Source organism: Phoca vitulina, unplaced genomic scaffold (genome assembly GCF_004348235.1).
Source record: "Phoca vitulina isolate PV1807 unplaced genomic scaffold, GSC_HSeal_1.0 scaffold33, whole genome shotgun sequence".
NCBI classification, from domain to species: domain Eukaryota; kingdom Metazoa; phylum Chordata; class Mammalia; order Carnivora; family Phocidae; genus Phoca; species Phoca vitulina.
The window spans coordinates 17,327,226-17,346,475 of NW_022589736.1; the positions used below are offsets into that span (position 1 = coordinate 17,327,226).

Below are 19,250 nucleotides of genomic sequence, written 5' to 3' on the forward strand. Positions count from 1 at the left end.
ACTGGAAAGGAGGAATGAAACCTCTCTTTACTTTCAGACAATATGATTATCTCAAAGATAATCTTCATACAAATTATTAAAACTTCTGGGAAGATGATTCAGCAGTTGAATATAAGATTAGTATTAAGAAATTTTATAAGCAACAGTCAGAAAATGCAAATTTAAAAAGAAACTATGACCCTTTCAATTGCAATAAAAGATAAATTAGGTATATATCTAGTAAGAGATATTCAGTACCTTTTTGAAGAAATTATAAAACTTTATTAATGGACTGTAATAATTTTTATTACTGCATAACATTGTCACAAATTTAGCAGCTTAAAACATGTCATTTATTATCTCACAGGTCTGTAGGTAAAGAATAAAGGCATGTTGGGCACCTGGGTGGCTCAGATGGTTAAGCGTCTGCCTTCAGCTCAGGTCATGATCCCAGAGTCCTGGGATCAAGTCCCACATCAGGCTCCCTGCTCCTTGGGAGCCTGCTTCTCCCTCTGCCTCTCTGTCTCTCTCTCTCTCATGAATAAATAAATAAAATCTTTAAAAAAAAAAAAGAATAAAGGCATGTTAAGCTGAGTTTTCTGCTTAGGGACTCATGTGGCCAAAGTCAAGGTATCAGTCAGGGTTGGCTTTTATTTGGAACTCCTAGGAAAGAAACTACTTCCAAGCTAATTTCAGATTTATGGTGGAAATGAGTTTCTTGTATCTAACGGCTAAGCTCCCCATTTTCTTACTGGTTGTTGTCTGTGGGGGTGTCTCTAGCAATTAGAGTCTGCCTTTAGGTCCTTGCTCTGTGGCCACTCCATCTCAGTAATGAACCTCCCTTACATTGAATCCCTCTCAAGCCCTGAATGTCTGCATTCCTTTTCTGCTACCAGCCAAGGAAAACTCTCTACTCTTAAAGGGCTCATGTGATCATCAGGTAAGGCCCAACCAGGTAATTTCTCTGTATTAAGGTGAACTGATTAGTAACCTGAATTATATCTACACAATCCTTTTGTGTATAAATAAAAAAACAATCATGGGGTAAAAGTCATTGGAGCCATCTTAAATTTCTGCCTGCTGTTGGGACCTTAAAGCAGAAAAATCAATGGAAAGATATACCATGTTTATAAAAATGGTGACTCAATATCAAAATGATTTTGTATTTGTGACTTGGTTGAGCTACAAATAAAAGAAAATCTCCAAATAGAAGAAACTTACAGAAAAATAAGCTATTTATTTGTATTTCTCTGGTTTTGATCACTTATATCTATCTTTATCTCAATACCATGCTGTATTAATTGTTGTAGCTTTAGAGTAAGTCTTGAAATTAGGTAGTATGAATCCTCAAACTTTATTCATTTCAAAATTGTTTTGGCTATTCTAGAAGAATCTTATAAGAAACTAGATGTTTTTTAAATTTGTTTTTATTTCCCTACTGCACTATCTAGGACCTCTAGTAAATAGAAGTGATGAAAGTAGAAAATATTGTCATATTCCAAATCTTAAGAAAATGCTAAATTTTCACCATTAAGCAGGATGTTAGCTGTACATTTCATGTATCTTCATTATTTATAATTCTCTTCTAGTCTAAGAGTCTTATATGAATGGGTGTTGAATTTTATCAAATGCTTTTTAAAAAATGTTTATTGAGAAGTATGTATGCGTTTTCTCTTTATTTCGCTCATGTGGTCAATTACATTGATTGATTTCTTGACTGGTAACCGAATTTCTGGCATAAAGCCCATTTGTTTAAGGTATATTATCCTTTCAATGTATTGCTGTATTCAATTTGCTAATTTTAAAGGATTTTTATGTCTATTATTATGATATATATTGGTCTGTAATTTTCTTATAATATCATTGTCAGCTTTTGGCATGGGGATTATTTTGCTCTCATAAAACAAGTTGGGTATTAAAGAGGGCATGTTCTGCATGGAGCACTGGGTGTTATATGCAAACAACGAATCATGGAACACTACATCAAAAACTAATGATGTAATGTATGGTGATTAACATAACATAATAATAATAAAAAAAAACAAGTTGGGAGGCATTCCTCTTCTCTTTCTGAAAGTGTTTGTATAAGATGGGTATAATTTTTTAAACGCTTGATGAAATTTATCCGTGATGTCATCTTCTGTATTTTAAACTGCTATGCCAGGATATGGGTAGCTGTTAAAATGCTGGCTGGTTTCTCCTTTCTCAACAACGTTCTTCTGTCCTTGGCAGGCATACTTCTTCCTCTGCTCATGCGTTGAAATTCTGCAAACGTCCCAGTAATGGAAGCAGTCACTGGTCCCCCTGCTTACCAATGAAAGACCTCTCACTCCAGAATTTTGTTAATTTAGACTTCTGTGCACCCACAGCTTTTTTTTACCGCTAAAGAAAAAAAAAATATGATTTTTTTTAAGTTGATCTGTTATTTTCCTTTTGTTACTTCAGTAATGAGGACGTTTTGTGACCATACAGAACTTCTTCAGAAACACAACTCTCTACTTTTTAATTTTTAATTTCAGGAATGTGACTGCCCAAAATTCTCTGGGCAATCAGATTTTAAGATTTAAGAACTCCTGAGCACGATATTCTTTTTGCTGTTTTAAATCCCATTTGAAAGAGAGGCACACATAGGTGGACTAACACAGTGCTTATAAGTTCAGTCTCTAGAGTCCAACTACCTAGGTCCAAATTCAGGATCCATCAATTACTAGTTGGGAGCAAGGTACTTAAATTCCCCAACCTTCATTTTTCTAGTTTATAGAATAAAGATAATAATAGCATTGAATGTAGTAAAAGACACACTCAAAAATACTAAGAACAATATATGGCACAGAGAAAATAGCCAATAAATACAAATCAAATTATGAAAGACATTTGGTTAGACCTAAGAATGGATCTGCCAAGCAATGATCCTGACTAACTTTTGATTTCCTATGATTTATTATCATTTTTAAATCGGTGAATCCATACAGTAATTTCTTAAATTTGTCATTGCTATTAAATACGGGATTCAGTTTAAAGATCATCTCTATGTAGCTACCAACCTCATTTGGCCCTATTAGCCTGAGAGCTCTGTTAAGAATGGGGTTTAGAGTGACATGTGAAAGTCTAGGAGTACCTTGTAGTGATGCTATACTAAGTAGGACTGACATTTGGAGTGAGATGGCAGATTACCTCTGGTTGGACAGCTACCTACACTAATCCAAGCATCATAAGATTTCAAAGTAATTTTGGTTGCAGGTATTTATTTTGAATTTCCTACATGGCTAATGATGAGGATATTACATTTATTATTATTATTTTTAGTTGATAGCTATTCCTTCGAGCAAATGATCAATATCAAACAAATCACTTGGCTGACTCAAAGGATATTGCTTCTATGAGGCGTTTCGCTACCTGAGGCAGAAGAGAAAAGAATAGGATTAGGACCTAAAAGAGATTTGATGGCTATCATTTCCACAATAAGAATGTTGACAGGGGGAATAAATAACTTTTGGAGAGCAACTTGTTAAACTGGGTTAAAAGAAGGTCTGTACGGGCATGGCCGAGTCTGATGCCGCCTGCCAATCTGATTATATTTTATTACTCAGCTGAACTGTATTCCATGATTCAGTTTGTGGTTATCTAAAGGGGTCACACGCTGCAGTAGCTCATATTTCCTGAACATATTTTGGCAGAAACTGTAGATTGTTTTAAGAGAATGCCAACTAGTGTGAGAGATAAAGACAAAGGGCTTCTTTATAGTTAACATTATCAAACCACAAACCAAGGAAAAGCAGGTAGCCTCCTTTGTGGGATTCCAGGGTGTGTTCAGACACATCAGAGACAAAGAATGTCCTCTCTACTAGAAAACCACACTTTACATCCACAAGACTTATGCTTATATACCATAAAGCCCCGTCTTTGAATCCAGTTTCTCTGGGTAACTCCACATAGTATTGTTTTAAGATCTCCATCCTTATTCAATTTCAAGAGCCTCCCCTGGGTCTTGTCATCTTTCATTTTTAGTATATTCCTGAAATTACTAAATCAGATCTTTTATTTTTCCTGCTACCTTATTCCCATTCTGATCTTACTGTTTTCCAATTCTTTGACTTTTCTTTTCTGTCCCTAAGCAATTATAAGTCTCCCCCTGGGCTCACATATTTAGCTATCTAGTCTAGATCTCATGGTTAGCTAATTTATTCACCTCCTTACTAGCATCATCCATCCTCTTTCTCCCTTAGACTTCAGCAACAACTCTCCAATCTTGGGTCAAGCTAACTATTTTCCTAGTCTTTCTAATACTGAGGCTTCTCATGGAGCTGAGATGAGGGACACTGGAAACGCACAACTTCTGGTACCTAACGTCTGCTGCAAATCCCATGGTCATTATTCCAACTTTCAACATTCTTCTCAAATTCTTCCAACATCACATTGCCCTCATACCCTCTCAAACATACATACACTCTCAAAAATGATTTCTTTCCTCCCCGGGAAATTAAAGATGATCAGGATTCAGCACTTTCAATTTAGAAAATGCCTCCACTGACTTATGCATGTGAGAAGTAACTTAGCAGTGTGATTTCGACCTGTCATGGTGGCAGCAACACCTGCTGATACCACTGGTTATGTGTGTGACCTTCAGCAGTTATGTAACCCCTCTAATCTTTGGTTTCCTTACATAGAAACTGATGAAAATAAAGGTACGTACTTTCAAGTAAGAAAGCACTTAGTATAGTGCTTACCAGTTACTGACTACTCAGGAAATGTTCACTATAAAAATAATTTCTATTACATCTACATTCATCTGTGCATCTTTCTCTCCTATCTCACAGAACTGTTCCTTGTTATGTTGAAGACTAATTTCTTCATATTCTCATGTTTCATTGATACCACCTTCCATCAATTCTGCCTCTCTTATCCTGTATTTATTTTTCAATCTCTCAGCATATAATTCATACACACAGACACATACACACAAGCCCATCACACACACATACCCTGCAATCCTACATTCTCCTATGCAATTTGAGTTTTGATTTCTTTTCACAATTATATGTCTATAAAAAAAGTTATTATTCATTAACTTGGCTTCTTCAACTCCACTCCTATTGCTCCACAAAAAAAAAAAAAAAATGACATTTGACAAAGTAATCAATAACTTGCACATTGTTAAGTCCATAGACATCTAATGCCATTCAGATTACCATTTATTGAATTTATGTGCCTAATGTCATGTGATGCAGTTTTGTGTCTATTTATACATTTAATTTTTACAATAATGCTAGGAGGTAAGTGTCATGATTCTTATTTTATGTAGGGTGAGAGAGAAGCTAAGGGGTGTCACCCTGTCTGAGTGCACATTATTCAATAATCATGGTTCCTGCTCTCTGTGGAGCTTACAGTTTGGAGAGGGAGACAGATTATAAACTGGTTAACAAACAGCTCTACTAAACCAATGTAGAGGAAAGCTCTAAGGAAAAATAGAGTTCTGTGACTGACAACAAGGGGAAACCTGTTGGAAAGGTCAGGAAGACCTCTCTGAGGAGATGCAGTGAAGCTGTTACCTGAAGATTAGAACATGTCTGCCATGCAAGCAGAAGTGGAAGAGAGGTCCAGGAAAAGGAGATGCCATGTTTGAATCTAATGGTATGGCTGGACAAGAGCTTTGGGAGTTGGAGTTAGGTTTCAGCTTTCTCTAATGACCCCAGGCAAGATAGTCATCATCCTCTCCTATGATGACTTGTGCACCCATTTCTCTATTTTTCCACTCGATCATAAACTACCTGAGGACAGGTGTGCACCCTTAGCTCATGCCTAATACACAATAAATGATAAATAATAAAGAAATGTTTATTGAACTAACTAGTGGCGATTTACTCTAACAGGCATTACCCACCTATTTTTTGGCAGGGAGACTGACAGCTTAGTCATTTCAAGCAGGGTCTTCCTATCCTGTGTGGCCACTGTATGCTCCTCAGTGTTCTTTTTCCTGGTTGGTCCAATGAGTTATGTGCAATCAACTGCTAGAATCTAGGTGAGTAATGAGGGGCTTAGGGACTAAGACCTATGTGTTATCAAAGTACAGTTTGAATAGATCCCTCTTACTACAACCATTGGATTTTATATCAAATGGCCACCAATTAGCATCAAAGTTGGGCTGATGAAAATATTGAGAAATGCTAAATTTTTCTTGGGAGACTTATGAATATGCATGTTAGAAGTTGCTCTTCCTTCAATGTGGCTTCCTGGAGAGAATACTAAACTGGAAGGTCAAAGCCCTGAGTTTTATTCTTGGCTTTGCCACTCACTCCCTCAGTGACCTTGGACAAGTTGCTTAGCCACTCTGCAGGCAACTGTTTCCTTGTTGATAAAGATGTGAGTAATGATAGCTGAAACTGCCTTCCATATAGGGAAGTTGTGAAGATTAATGAGATACTGTTTATAAAGCCCTCTGAACTCTCTGAAAGAAAGGTGTTATATAAATACAGAGTGTTGCTATTGTTATTCAACAGCATCTTTGCTGCAAATTCTCTGTATATTTCTTAAAAGCTGGGAAGAGTGGTCAAGTCAAAATGTATGGATTATTTCATATGGCATACACCTGTTTCCACCTCTGGCAAACTGTCCACTGAGTTTGCCTCTATCCTATTTCTTATATACATAACCTCTCCTTGAAATAAAAAACAAGTACAATTTTAAAAAATTCAAACAGCTTTAGAGGAAATCATCTTTGGTGGTCATTTGTAGACCATTTGTAGGAACCATTTAAGAGTAAAAGCCTAAGGGGCGCCTGGGTGGCTCAGTTTGTTGGGCGGCTGCCTTCGGCTCGGGTCATGATCCTGGACTCCCGGGATCGAGTCCCGCAACAGGCTCCCTGCTCGGTGGGGAGTCTGCTTCTCCCTCTGACTCTACCCCTTCTTGTGCTCTCTCTTTCACTCTCTCTCTCTCTCAAATAAAATAAAATTAAAAAAAAAAAAGAGTAAAAGCCTAAGATCCTCATTTTCATGATAAGTTACTCAAGGGACAAGATATGGGTAATATTTTCTGATTAATGATGATTTCAATCTGGCCCTGCATCCACATTTCCTGAACCAGTAATTGAGCAATGAATTGGAAACCAAATTGCCTACTCTCCTTTATTTCTTCTTCCTGAGCTTGAAGGTCCTTTAGTGGAAGGGGAAACAGAAAAGGAAGGGGAAAACAAGAGAGACAAAGATCATATTAACTCTCAATGATTAGACTGAATAATCAAAAATTGACTCTGCTGTGGTCATACATACTAAAAAAGTGAGACTGCCTGCCATTCCTTTCATTTGTATCCATTATACTTCAAATACTGTGTTTTTCAGAACTAGCTACTGTCTTAAATGTGATACCTTAATATTCAGAATGTGTGGAATGTGGGAAAATTGATGTTCCTCTGAGACTCTCAATCTTGCATTAGGAGACTCTTTTGCATTTAATTTTGTCCCTTGTTTATATTAAAAGCAGAAGAGGTTTCTTTTGACATGAGAAATTTTAAAATGTATGTAGGTAAAGCCCTTTGGAGAATTCTATTTTTCACCTGCTTATTAGGACTGATGGGAACAGCTCTTTTCTCAGATTTTTAAAGTTCCAGATGATCCACAGTTGTTATAAGTGCATTGGCCTTATGGTGTATTTGTTTCTAGAAAAGAACTGGAACAAGTAATCTGCTAAATGCATGCAGTTGGAGTTATTGTATAAGCTTTTGAAAACTACTGATTATCCCCTAAGACATGTTAAAATTTAGGAAAGAATATGTTCAGCTGTCAAAAAATTTTTTTGTGTTTGAGGAATCCAGCCAGAATTTGATAAAAAGAAAGCTAGAAAATAATCCCATGTAATGAATTATTTTGTTTTTACTTTACATGGTTGCATGTCTTTTTTTTTTTTTTACTATGGCAGATTTATGTTTTTGAGGTTCCCTAATGATACTGTATAGCAATGTATTACAAAATAATATTATTGTTCTTAAAATTTAGAAAATATGAGGTGTGATCTTTGTATGACTTCTATTTTAGACCAATTTTTCCCTGAACTAGAGAGAATGGGATTGATATATATTTCAATAACAATAAAAATGCACCATTCATGTATTTCAGATTGATAGAATAACAGAAAGTAGTGTTTCTGATTCTTTGATAACAATGGGAGAGTTACAACCAGGACCCAGAGTTTATAGTTTATCACTCCATGTACTCTTTCCAGCACCCTGAAGCCCACTCTTTCTAAAAGGATCAGATCTAATGTTGAAAGAAAGAGGGAGGGAAAGGGAAAGGAAGGGACATAGGAAGGGAAGGAGGAGAGGAGGAAGGAAAACAAGGAGAGAAGAAGGAAGGAAGAGAAAGAAAAGAAAGAAAAACAGGTTAGGCTATTTTATTCTTTTACCCGTTTTGCCATCAGCATTAAAAAAGAGAAACCATTTGTTGTAGGCTGAAAATAGTTCCCCCATAATGTCCACATCCTAATCCCTAGGACCTATAAATATGTTGCCTTATATGGTACAGGGAATTGTTAAAAGTGATTTAGTTAAGGATCTTGAGATGGAAAAATTATTCTGGATTATCCTGGTGGGCACAATTTAACTGCAGGGTCATCATAAAAAGGTGGCATTTTAAGAGTCAGAGAGAGAAGATAAAAGGATAGAAACAGAGGTCAGAAAGGAGAAAATATGCTATATTACTGGCTTTGACAATGAGAGAAGTGGCCTTGAGCCAAGAAACTTGGGTGATCTCTAGAAGCGGGAAAAGGCAAAAACAAACAAACAAAAACAAACAAACCCCAGAAAACCCAGATTCTCCCCTGGAATCTCCAGAAGGAACACAAATTTATTGACATCTTGATTTTAGCCCAGTGAAAATGATTTTGGATTTCTGACCTCCAGAACTGTAAAATAATTAATCTGTGTTGCTTTAAGCCAGTTAATTTGTGGCAATCTGTTACAGTGGCAATAGAAAACTAATACATCATTTTAAGGTGATCTAGCCAGTGTCATTCCTGCCTCAAAGTGAGTTAGTGAGCAATGTTTCAAGTGAACTGTGAACCGGGGGCAGTAATCTGTACTTTGATCCTCATACTTTAGAGGGAAGCAGGATGGACTGCCCTAAAAATTACCACCTAATGACTAGAATTCTAAAAGTTGGCCAACTTGCCCTGGGGAAGGAACCCATTATGCTTGGAAACTAAAAGGTGCTCAGGAAACACTAGACCCACCTTCCCTTATTGTCCCAAACTTCTCAGATTAACATAAACCAAAAAACATTATACTGCTTTGTCAATTCTTATCTTGGGGTTTTAAATGTGACTGATATGATGGTAGAATCCTAGAAAATAGCTCAATAGACAGCAAGAATGTTTAATAGAAAGGCATAATACAGTATGAGTAAACTGTGTGGGAGAATACGTGTGATGGGGTGAGAGAAGCAGATGCTAAGGAAAAACACCTCTCACGAAAACATAAAGTATACATATAAAAAAGCACAAGTACAAATCTCTAAAATGTTTACTAAAAGACTCACCAAAACCAGTTTTTAAGGATTCCCAAAGTATTCAGGTAGGCCTTATAATTATGCAAGGCATATATAATTATATATAGTATTTATTACAGTGCCTTATAATTTTATTAAATTTCCACTGAAAATAATATCCCAAATTGCTGAATTAAATTTTACATTGGTCCCCTGAAAACTTTGTGAAGGTGTTTCATTAATACTATTTACAACCAGAAGGAATTCAGCATGGTACAGAAGAGAGAGCGCAAGATTTACAAGCAGGAGGATTCCAGTTAAAAATAGCATTTAAAAGAATTCAACAATCTTGCTGAGTTCTGGTCCTGTGTCTTTGGACAAGTCAACTTTTCTGAGCCTCAGTTTACTCTTCTCTAAAATGAGGGTAGCAAATATCTCTTTCATAGGATATTAAAAGGATTATAATAATGAATGCTTATAATCTCCCTTTTATTTTTTCATTTTCATTTTTTTTGAGTAGGCTTCAAGCCTAACATGGGGCTTGAATTTATGACCCTGAGATCAAGAGTCATATGCTCTACCAATTTAAGCCAGCCAGGCTCCCCAATCTACCTTTTAAGGTTGACCCAGAGGCCACTTAATTTTCCTTTTCAAAAACTTCAGAAGTCAACAGGGAGAATTCACCAGATCACAATAAAATAAGCCAGAAAGGCAGGAGCAAGGATTTGAAATTAGACTAATACACTGAGTCAAGATAAGGGGAGCCAGGGAGAGGTGACCTGGCTGCAAATGCCCAAAGGCTGTATCATTTGAAATGGTAAACTTTGCCTCCAAAGGGCCTCAACATTATGCCAGTCTCAGTCCAGGCAGGGAACATGGAATCCAAGCTGATGTAACAAGCCTAGAGATGTCCACAGGCAGGAAGAGAACAATGTGGAACTGATATCTACCAAGACAGGGTAACAGTCAGGACACAAGACAAAAACCAGGCAGTTTCCCAGAAAGAAAATTGAGAAACACAGACTAAGGGCAAATCCTACTTGTAAGAACAGGGACATCTCAAGAGGAGTGAGGGTAATGTTGTACCTTAAGAACTAGAGGGAAGTTCCTTTATATCGGGTTCAGAAGAGCAGCAAGGGGATCTTAGATCAGGTAAAAACCCTCCTGCCCCTGGCCAGGATTAGTCTAGACAACAGAGGAAAGAGTCTGGTCTACAGGTGGTATCAAAGAAAAATCGCACTGGACAGAATTTAAAAAGCAACACTTCATGCAAGACTACTGCAATAGAGCGGAGAGAGTAAACGGAATTCCACTGAACAAGAGGTGGGAGAGCTTTAAGCACTGGGATAGGCTAGGGGAAAAGGACTAAAGAATGTTAGTGGGGAGATTAGGCCACCAGGATTTGGTAATTGGTGCTTATGGAAACCAGATGCTGGAAGACAGGGTGTTATTTTTCTTGAGGATTACATGCAAAGGGATGGCTCCCAGGTCTTTGAGAAAGATGTCCCTGGATTAAAACTGGCAAGAGGCTGGGAGATTTAGATCTCAAAGGGGTAGAGAAAGAATTTATAGTCACAACTTTTCTAAAGTAAATGCCAAAGGAAAGGGAGGTCAGGGGCTTATAGCCAGGAAGAAAGCTGTCCCAAGTTTAGTCAAGCTGAGAATGTTAGGGCTCTTTTAAATAGTAGAGAATAAATAGCTACAGCTATAGGACTTTTAAATATGATTCCCCAGAGACCTACCTGAATGATACCCAATGATAACATTCTAACATGGTGAATTAAAAAACAGAAGGGCCTTTCCAAGTTCTGGTAGTCAGAGGCATAACAAAGACTAAACATAGAAATCATGGCTCTCTTCTGTTTTTGTTTTTGTTTTTACAAAGGACTACCCTACTACTTAAAAGATTTTTTTTTTTTTTTAATTCCCAGGTCACATCATTCTAAGTGTAAAATGGGGCCACTTAACAGTATTTCCTGGGTTTTATTTATAACTCCAACTGTGAAACCTCTGGAACACCTTTTATTCCCTTCAAAGTCTCTACCTCCTTCCCCCAGGTATTTGCAGGAACCCCTGGGGTTCTGTTATTGTGTACTCACAAACAAATCCTTTGAGCTAGCAAGAGGTGCCTCCCACTCTCTTTCCCTCCTTCTCTGATCCTCTTTGGTGATCTGGCACCTGAGCCCTTGCTCTTGCTCTTGCTGGAGGTCCCTGCCAAGGAACATCTAAGACAATGTCATCCCTTGTTCCAACCTCCGGCACCACCAGGCACTGCCTCTGGCTGCTGCTGAGGCTATGGGTGATGGATAATGCCAACAAACCACAAAACAAACAAACAAAAACCAAGCCAGACCCCAGCTCTCATTATAACTGGAGTTATGGTTGGAATCATGGGCTGGAGCCCAACGTGTGTCAAATACCCGATGCCCCAAGGAAGAGAATGCCTCACTTTCATTGTAATCCGAGATGCTTTGGATTTCCAATGACAGCAACAAGCTTGTGAGAAAAGAGTTTATTCTATTCATTCTCCCCTTTCCAGGTCTCAAGGACACAGAGGTGGATGAATTGGCTTGGGAAAATACCAGCGACAAACCATGTACTATATTAAGATTTACCCTGCTCTCCAATGGCTGAGACACTTTATAGAACCAAACTTAAATATGCAAGTCTCTCTCCGCCATTAGGATGGGATCTCTCCCAAAAGGCTACTCAATTCTTACCCAGATAAATATTTCCAGGGCCTGACCTGCCTGCTTGCCTTGTTTACCCAAACAAGTCTAACTGCCAGTGGTGTTCTCAGTCTACACCAATGATGAGCCACTAGAGTTCTCAGGATAAATACAGTTAGCCCAGATGGAAGAATAGAAAGAGGACTCTCTTGTGTCATAATTGTTGACTATATGGTAAATTTTAATGCCTAGAATTAAGTGTCAAGTTTCATTTTGGCGTTGTTCTACTTAGTTATGCAGATCATCTTTACCTGGAAGCCTATAACTTACTTTTCCATGGTACTCAATGTACCTGTGATCATTTTGAATTCTGGGAGAAAAATTATGTGTCCCGTTGACAGTTTCCTTTTTCTGAAGGTTATTTTTGTATCAAGTTTGCCTACGGCTCATTTAGAACCAAGCATCCTCTGCTCACACCTTTGTATTTTCTCAGAAGATTGGTTCTAATCAACTTGGGGAGGAGGAGAGAAACTTTCAAGACAGAGCTGATTGAAGAGCCTGGTGCTTTCAGAGAGAAGCGTTAAGTAGCTCATGGACAGTAAATGTTCCTCTTCAGATCTACTAGAATTTCTTTCCTTTAGACAGTTCAACTAGATTCTCACCCCTTTTAAAGTTCAGATCACCAGCCTGGATAAAAGAATCACAGAATTTTTTTCATTGTATGGAAGAAAATGTATCCTGAAAGTAATATACTTTTATTTTTAATTAAGCACCCTTTATTTTAGTTGTCATTAAGAATGAAACAATTGATTGAGGGCAAGTTAATTTTCTAAAGTTAATTTTTCTGTAGAAGTTGAAAAGATTGTTGAAAATAACCACTGGATGATATGCTTGTTCATCAGGTATCCCCAAATGCCTATAATAGCACCTAGGACACAGCAGGTTCTCAATAAATAAATAACAAACAAATAAATAATCAATAAAAGCATGGATAAGTGAATTTCAGGATTTATAAAGAGATGTAACTGTTTTAATTTAATAAGATTCATAGCCTGGGGTCAGCTCTGAGTTCTGTTTTGCTTCTTTACTTTTTCAATCTGAAGCTGGTTAAATGTCATCCAGGACCTTACACAGGTCTTTCAAACCTTTGTCGTTTCTCAGTTTGCTTGTGTAAAGTGCAAGTTTTGGACAAGAAAGCTCTAAGATTCCTTCAAGCTCTATAAGGCTAAAATTTTCAGTTTCAAGGCTTATAAGTACTAATCACCTGAAATCAGCAAATCTGTGCAACTTGAATTGCCCCTTGAAAAAAAAAAAGAGCAGGTTGCAAATTGCTTCAGGTCCACTAGGGGGCAGGTGCTGGGACACATCTGTGGTTAAGAATGACTAGAAATACAAAACAGTACCACGTGAGTTACTGTGGCATGGATATGCAAGGTGTGTGACACTTCACACTTGCACATCACAAAATATTTTACAAGCAGGAAATATTGATCCTCTCTGGCCCGTAACAGAGGCTGTGGTATACTCTGAGCAAATGACTTGCTCGAAAGCACAGAAATTTCACCAAAAATGCGGTCTCAGACTCCAACATCCTGTCTCTTAATTTTGAACAGTGACCATCACTAAGCTGAATTACAGCACGATGGAGCCTGAAAGTTGTTGGGAAACCTAGAAATTGGTTCACCCAACCGGGGCCGTAGACTGAGCAACTACCTCCTTCATTTTACCTCCCTCAACACAAGTCAGCCACAGAACAGACTGAGGAGCTGAGCTGGAGGTGACCTTCAGGGTGGCTTCCTTTGGAGGCACTCAGAAAGAATTTTTAAAATCAAAGAAGAAAACATCTTGAAAAAATTGGCGGCTGGTGGAACTGTCTCTTCCAAGTTGACATCATCAATCAACCAACAGTGTAGGAGAACTGTCAAATCCCAGCAGCATGAGGGACAAGAGAAATCGTCAGACACCTGAAAAATGGAAGGCTGCTCCATAGCACAGCTGGAACTGGTGGCTATTATTGGGGGGGAGACAATTTAATGGGGTTGGGGGAGGAAAGGAGAGGGTGTTCGGTGTGTGTGTGGGAAACCCCATCAATTAAAATGTGCCTGATTCATAATTTTCTCTATTTCTCAGCAGAATAACTTTCTGCCCTCCCTTCTGCATTGTGCACAACTATCTCAAAATTCATTTTTCCGCTGTTATTCATACTTCAGTTTGGTGTTTCTGAATGTATTCTTCCTCACAGTAACTGTTGACAGGTCCAGCCCTGTAACCATCTGGCTCCTGAAGTAATGAGACCAAATGAAATGGAGCTTGAAGAAATTAACATTCTTTCCTTAATCTATTAATAACTGAAAAGTGTTGATTTTGGTGACAGCTAGATACTTTATTATGAGGCATATTGGTTAATTAAAGCATCATAATGAAGGTTATAGGAATGCATATCCCTCCAGAAATACACATATTTTTAATAAGCATAATTTGATTCTTCTCACAGGCTCAAATAAAGTCAGTGAAAATGTTATGCACAAAGAAAATCTCAACAAAGGATAAACAGACAATTTTGTATGTATGTAGCATGATTATTGTTGTTTTATTATGTTAAGTGTGCCCGTGTATATCAAATACAGCTGCTGTGTATCAATAGAAGTTGCAAATAATTACAGGTTTTCCAACTCCATCGACCTACTGTCCCTTGATTCTTCTTCCCCCATCTATTTACTCTCAGATGATATTTGCAGCTTTGTAGGGTCCTTATTGGGGTAAGGAGATCCTCCAATTTTGCCAAAGTTGAAAATGCATAGACTTTTGATATTTAGATCATGGATGATGAGATTTCCTTGCTTTCTTTGATGTTTTGCAAACATTTTCTTTACGTCCGTAAAAACTTTACAAAAACAATACTTTACTGCACACAGAGCTGTCCTTAATCACAGACTGGGTATTTCATCTTTTTCCCTTACCTTTCCCTCACATTGAGCTTGGAGACATTCTGGGTTCCCCTTGTTGCTGTGTTAATGTATAGCCACAGTTAGTCTAAGAAGTTACCCCCAAATCTCATCAAGAAATTATTTTTTCAGTGTTTACAGTCTTTGCTCAACTTTAGTGTATCTATGTATGCACTTTTTAGGGAAGTTCAGTATCATTTTTTATCCTTGACTGGTATCCCATTAAAAGAATACCCACAAAAACAAAAAACAAAAAACAAAAAAACCCACAAGTAAATTCCCAAGGTTTTCTCTGCTAAGAATTAAATGATGTATGTGTGCGTTTTCATGGCACAAGTGTGCTGCACTATTTCCTTCTTGTTTCCCCTCTCATTTTGCCATTGTCTTTCCACTAGTTAGACACAAAGTCCCCAGGGAATAGTGGATTTTTTCTCTCTTGCTATTTCTGTCTCAGGACAGACCATACAAGATTGAGTGGAAAAGTAAGGTAAAGGTCTAGATAATTCAGGCAAAAACTGGTTAATGACAATCGGGCGTGTGTTTTCCTACTTTGGGCCTCAATTACCTACTTTGATTGTCAAAGTTGGAAAATTACTGAACTGGGATTAGAACTTTAGCATAAATATTGACTTTCTGAACAGAGAGAATGTACTTCCTCCTGGTTTTCCTATTTTCTTTGTTGGGCTCAGTCTCCCTTTGAGTTCTTCTTTCTTATTATCCTGACACCTCCTTTCCCTTTTCTTCCCCATCCTCTGTATTATTGATGCCAGATGAGCGTCAACACCTTTGTATAACTGCACCCTCAACATTAGACTCGGGAGGCACGTGGGGAACACACATCCTCATTCTGTGATAAGCATGTCAGTTAATCACTGATGGGTGCTTATCCCTGTTTGTTTTGAGAAGTAATTCTATTTTCCAAAATACAGTTAAATTGCATTATTAAGCAGAATCACAGAGTCAACTTTACATGGGCTATAGAGTACTTTGGCGGGCCTTCTTGAATCCCCAGCCAGAGCTTTACATATCAGGATCACCAGGCTGAGGGACTGGAAACAGATTCAAGGCTATTGTGAGGTCTGTCAATCCTTATCTGATGTGGCCACAGTGAGGTCTGATTCCAAAGCAAGGGCAGAGAATTCTCCATCTCACACCCTGAACTGGGAGCCAGAAAACTCTTAAGGCAAAGTCAAAAACCATGACAGCTAGGTCAAGGTCATGCTTAGTAGATTTCACACCCAAAATTGGAATACTAGTGCTCAATATTTCTTTCAGAAGATTGGGGATAAGTAAAAATAATGAAAACTTTGCTGGAGGCACTCAACGGTGGCCACTGTACAGACCAGACCTTCCCAGTTCCCACACCTTGCTTGGCTTCCTCTGCAACCATGTCTGACAAACCTGGTATGCCTGAGATTGAGAAATTCGGTAAGTCAAAATTAAAGAACACAGAAACGCAAGAGAAAAATTCACTGCCTTCAAGAGAGACGACGGAACAGGAGAAGCAAGCAGAGGAATCCTAAGGAGGCGCCACCAATATGCACTCTCCATTCCATCAGCATTGCCTTCTCACTTTACTTCCTTTAGTTGTTTAACTTTGTAAGATGCGAAGAGTTGGATCAAGTTTAAATGACTGCTATCCCTTTGTACATCAAAGAATGGAGAACCAACCAGGAAGGCCGCGCCTGCCTCTCCCATCTGCCTGTCCGGCTGGCAGGGAAAGAAAAGAACTTGCGTGTTGGTAAAGGAAGAAGCTGGGTGGGATGACCATGAAATCGAGGGTAAAAACCAAGCCAGTCCCAGGTGCCCTGCAGGCTGTCAAATGCAGTGCAGTTAAGAGTGCCTTTTTTTTTTTCTCAAATGATTTTAATTACTGGAATGCACAAGTTTTTAATATGCAAATAAAAAGTTTTAAAACCTGGGGAGGTGGGGCGGAATTTTGTTGGACAAAGCTATATCTAAATCAGTGACCCCTCGATCAATGACAGAGAGTGGACTTCAGAATAATCCAAAGCTACTCTTGTCTTTCTTTTAGTTATGCTTTTAAATGGGTCCATCCCTCTCACACAAACACTGTCACTGACAGGGTATAAAAGTTCAGCATCAGGCACAGCAACCTGTCTGGGAGTCTTCCAGCTTTTCCATCCTATTTTTTTCTTTTCTTTTCTTTTCTTTTTAAGATTTTATTTATTTGATAGAGAGAGACACAGCGAGAGAGGGGACACAAGCTGGGGGAGTGGGAGAGGGAGAAGCAGGCTTCCCGCAGAGCAGGGAGCCCGATGCAGGGCTGATCCCAGGACTCTGGGATCATGACCTGAGCCGAAGGCAGACGCCCAACAACTGAGCCACCCAGGTGCCCCTCCATCCTATTTTTCTACTAGCATCAGACACTACCTACTTTAGACCTTCTTGGCTCTCCTATCTCTTAGCTTCTACCCCTGCTCCTAGCTGCTGCTGTCTTCAGTTCTCTGTCCTGACAATCCATTTAGACAACCATCTCTGGTTTGAACCCTCAGTGCTACCTTTCAGTCAATATTTTATTATTTTCTGGTAGCACCCTAAGCACATACAGCTAAGGGTAAGAAATGTTTCTGCTCTTGAATAAACCTTAAGAAGATTTATACCTACCCCACTGGGTAGTTGATTCAGGTAGCATTCCCTATATATCTGCTTTAATTCCAGACTGAAAATATTACTTTACAGTTTGTTTAGATCTTCAAAAATAAAAAGAACCATGTAGTGAACATAAGGCTTTTATAGGACTTGCAGATGGCTTGGGACACATGGTAAAACACCAATGTATTCCTATAAATGTTTTCCTTATTCCTAAGGTGAAGTGGAAACACACTTCATTGTGTTACAGGTGAAACAAGGCCAATGGAAGTCTGCTAATATTAGGGTAGAAACTTGGGGCCTTATAGGATATAAAAATAGAGTTATGGTTAAGTCTATAAAATTTGTCAAATTCAAGCCACGAAATTTGAGACTGAAGAATTTAGAACAAATTTATGACTATGGAACCACATGGATTTATTATGACTAGAGCCAAATAATTATTTGAGAATTAGAATAATACTCCTTAAACATGTAAAACATCACCAATGCTATCTAAATGAGGCCTAAAAATAACTATTAGAACTATTTAGAACTTAGATAACTTTAATTTCTGTTCCACACTACAACTTGTATTTTTCTCGAAACATTTTGCTCTTATTATAGAACAAAGAATATATCCCAATATTATAAATGCATAATTTGAGTTACAAAAAGCATAACATAGCCTTGGCAGGATAGTAATTTACATGATGGCCAGAATGCTTTTTTCTTATTTTCCCCTTTTTACAAAATAGAATATGCGATATATTCATTAATTCAAATATGGAAGAGACTAACAGAATTAGGGAACGTATTTAAGTGACATTGTATCATTCTTAAGTATTTGTTTTAAGTTATCTAAATAAGTAACTTTAAGGTGAAATTATCCTTTTTTTAATACTAAAGATTTTTCTATATATTACGAACAGCGTAAGGGGAGAAAGTAATTTTTCCTCTCAGTTCGGAAACTATTCCAAGATCTTGTTTTACTGTAAATTTACGTGGTATGCCCTTCTTTCACAAAGTTACCCTTTGGTTCAATTACGTCAATGTCAACTGAATGAAGTAGCATTATTTCCAGAGTCAACCAGGTTTTGCTGTACCTAAAACCTTATGATGCTTCAGAAATTTTATTTTCCAAAGGAATGCTAGAAGTCTCACATTTTATACTAATATATACAAGCCTATGTGTCAAGATTCAATCAGGGAAGCCAAGCTCCTATTATCATAGCAGAAGAGATTTATTCTAAGAATAAGGCTGGACACAAATGTGGAGAAGCTGGGCAAATAGGAGGGTCACTGTGCATCTGCTCTGAAGCATTGGTGTAAAGAGGCTTTACCTACATTCCTTTTGCTAAGGAATCTAGGAAGCCAGGCAGGTCCAGATTCTGGGGTGGGGCCATGAGGGAGGCTTGTGAAGAGGTCCACTTCCACATTCAGAGGAAGGCTGTTGCCTCTGCATCTGCTGGAGTACGTGAGAGTCACCACATGTCCAGAGGGAGAGGGAGGAAAAACTGGAATTGCCCACAGCTCTGTCAGGCTCTCAGACTGCCTTCCAGCATGCGAACTTACAGAATGAGGGGAATGCT

The 19,250-nt window shown here is 38.2% G+C and overlaps 1 protein-coding gene across 1 annotated transcript; it reads left to right on the plus strand.

Moving 5' to 3' along the window:
- Nucleotides 1–16,442: 16,442 nt before the first annotated feature.
- LOC116645682 (thymosin beta-4-like) lies at nucleotides 16,443–16,589 on the plus strand. Its single transcript, XM_032426086.1, has one exon. The coding sequence runs from the start codon at nucleotides 16,455–16,457 to the stop codon at nucleotides 16,587–16,589; it is 135 nt and encodes a 44-aa protein (XP_032281977.1). The 5' UTR covers nucleotides 16,443–16,454.
- The last annotated feature ends 2,661 nt before the right edge of the window (nucleotides 16,590–19,250 follow it).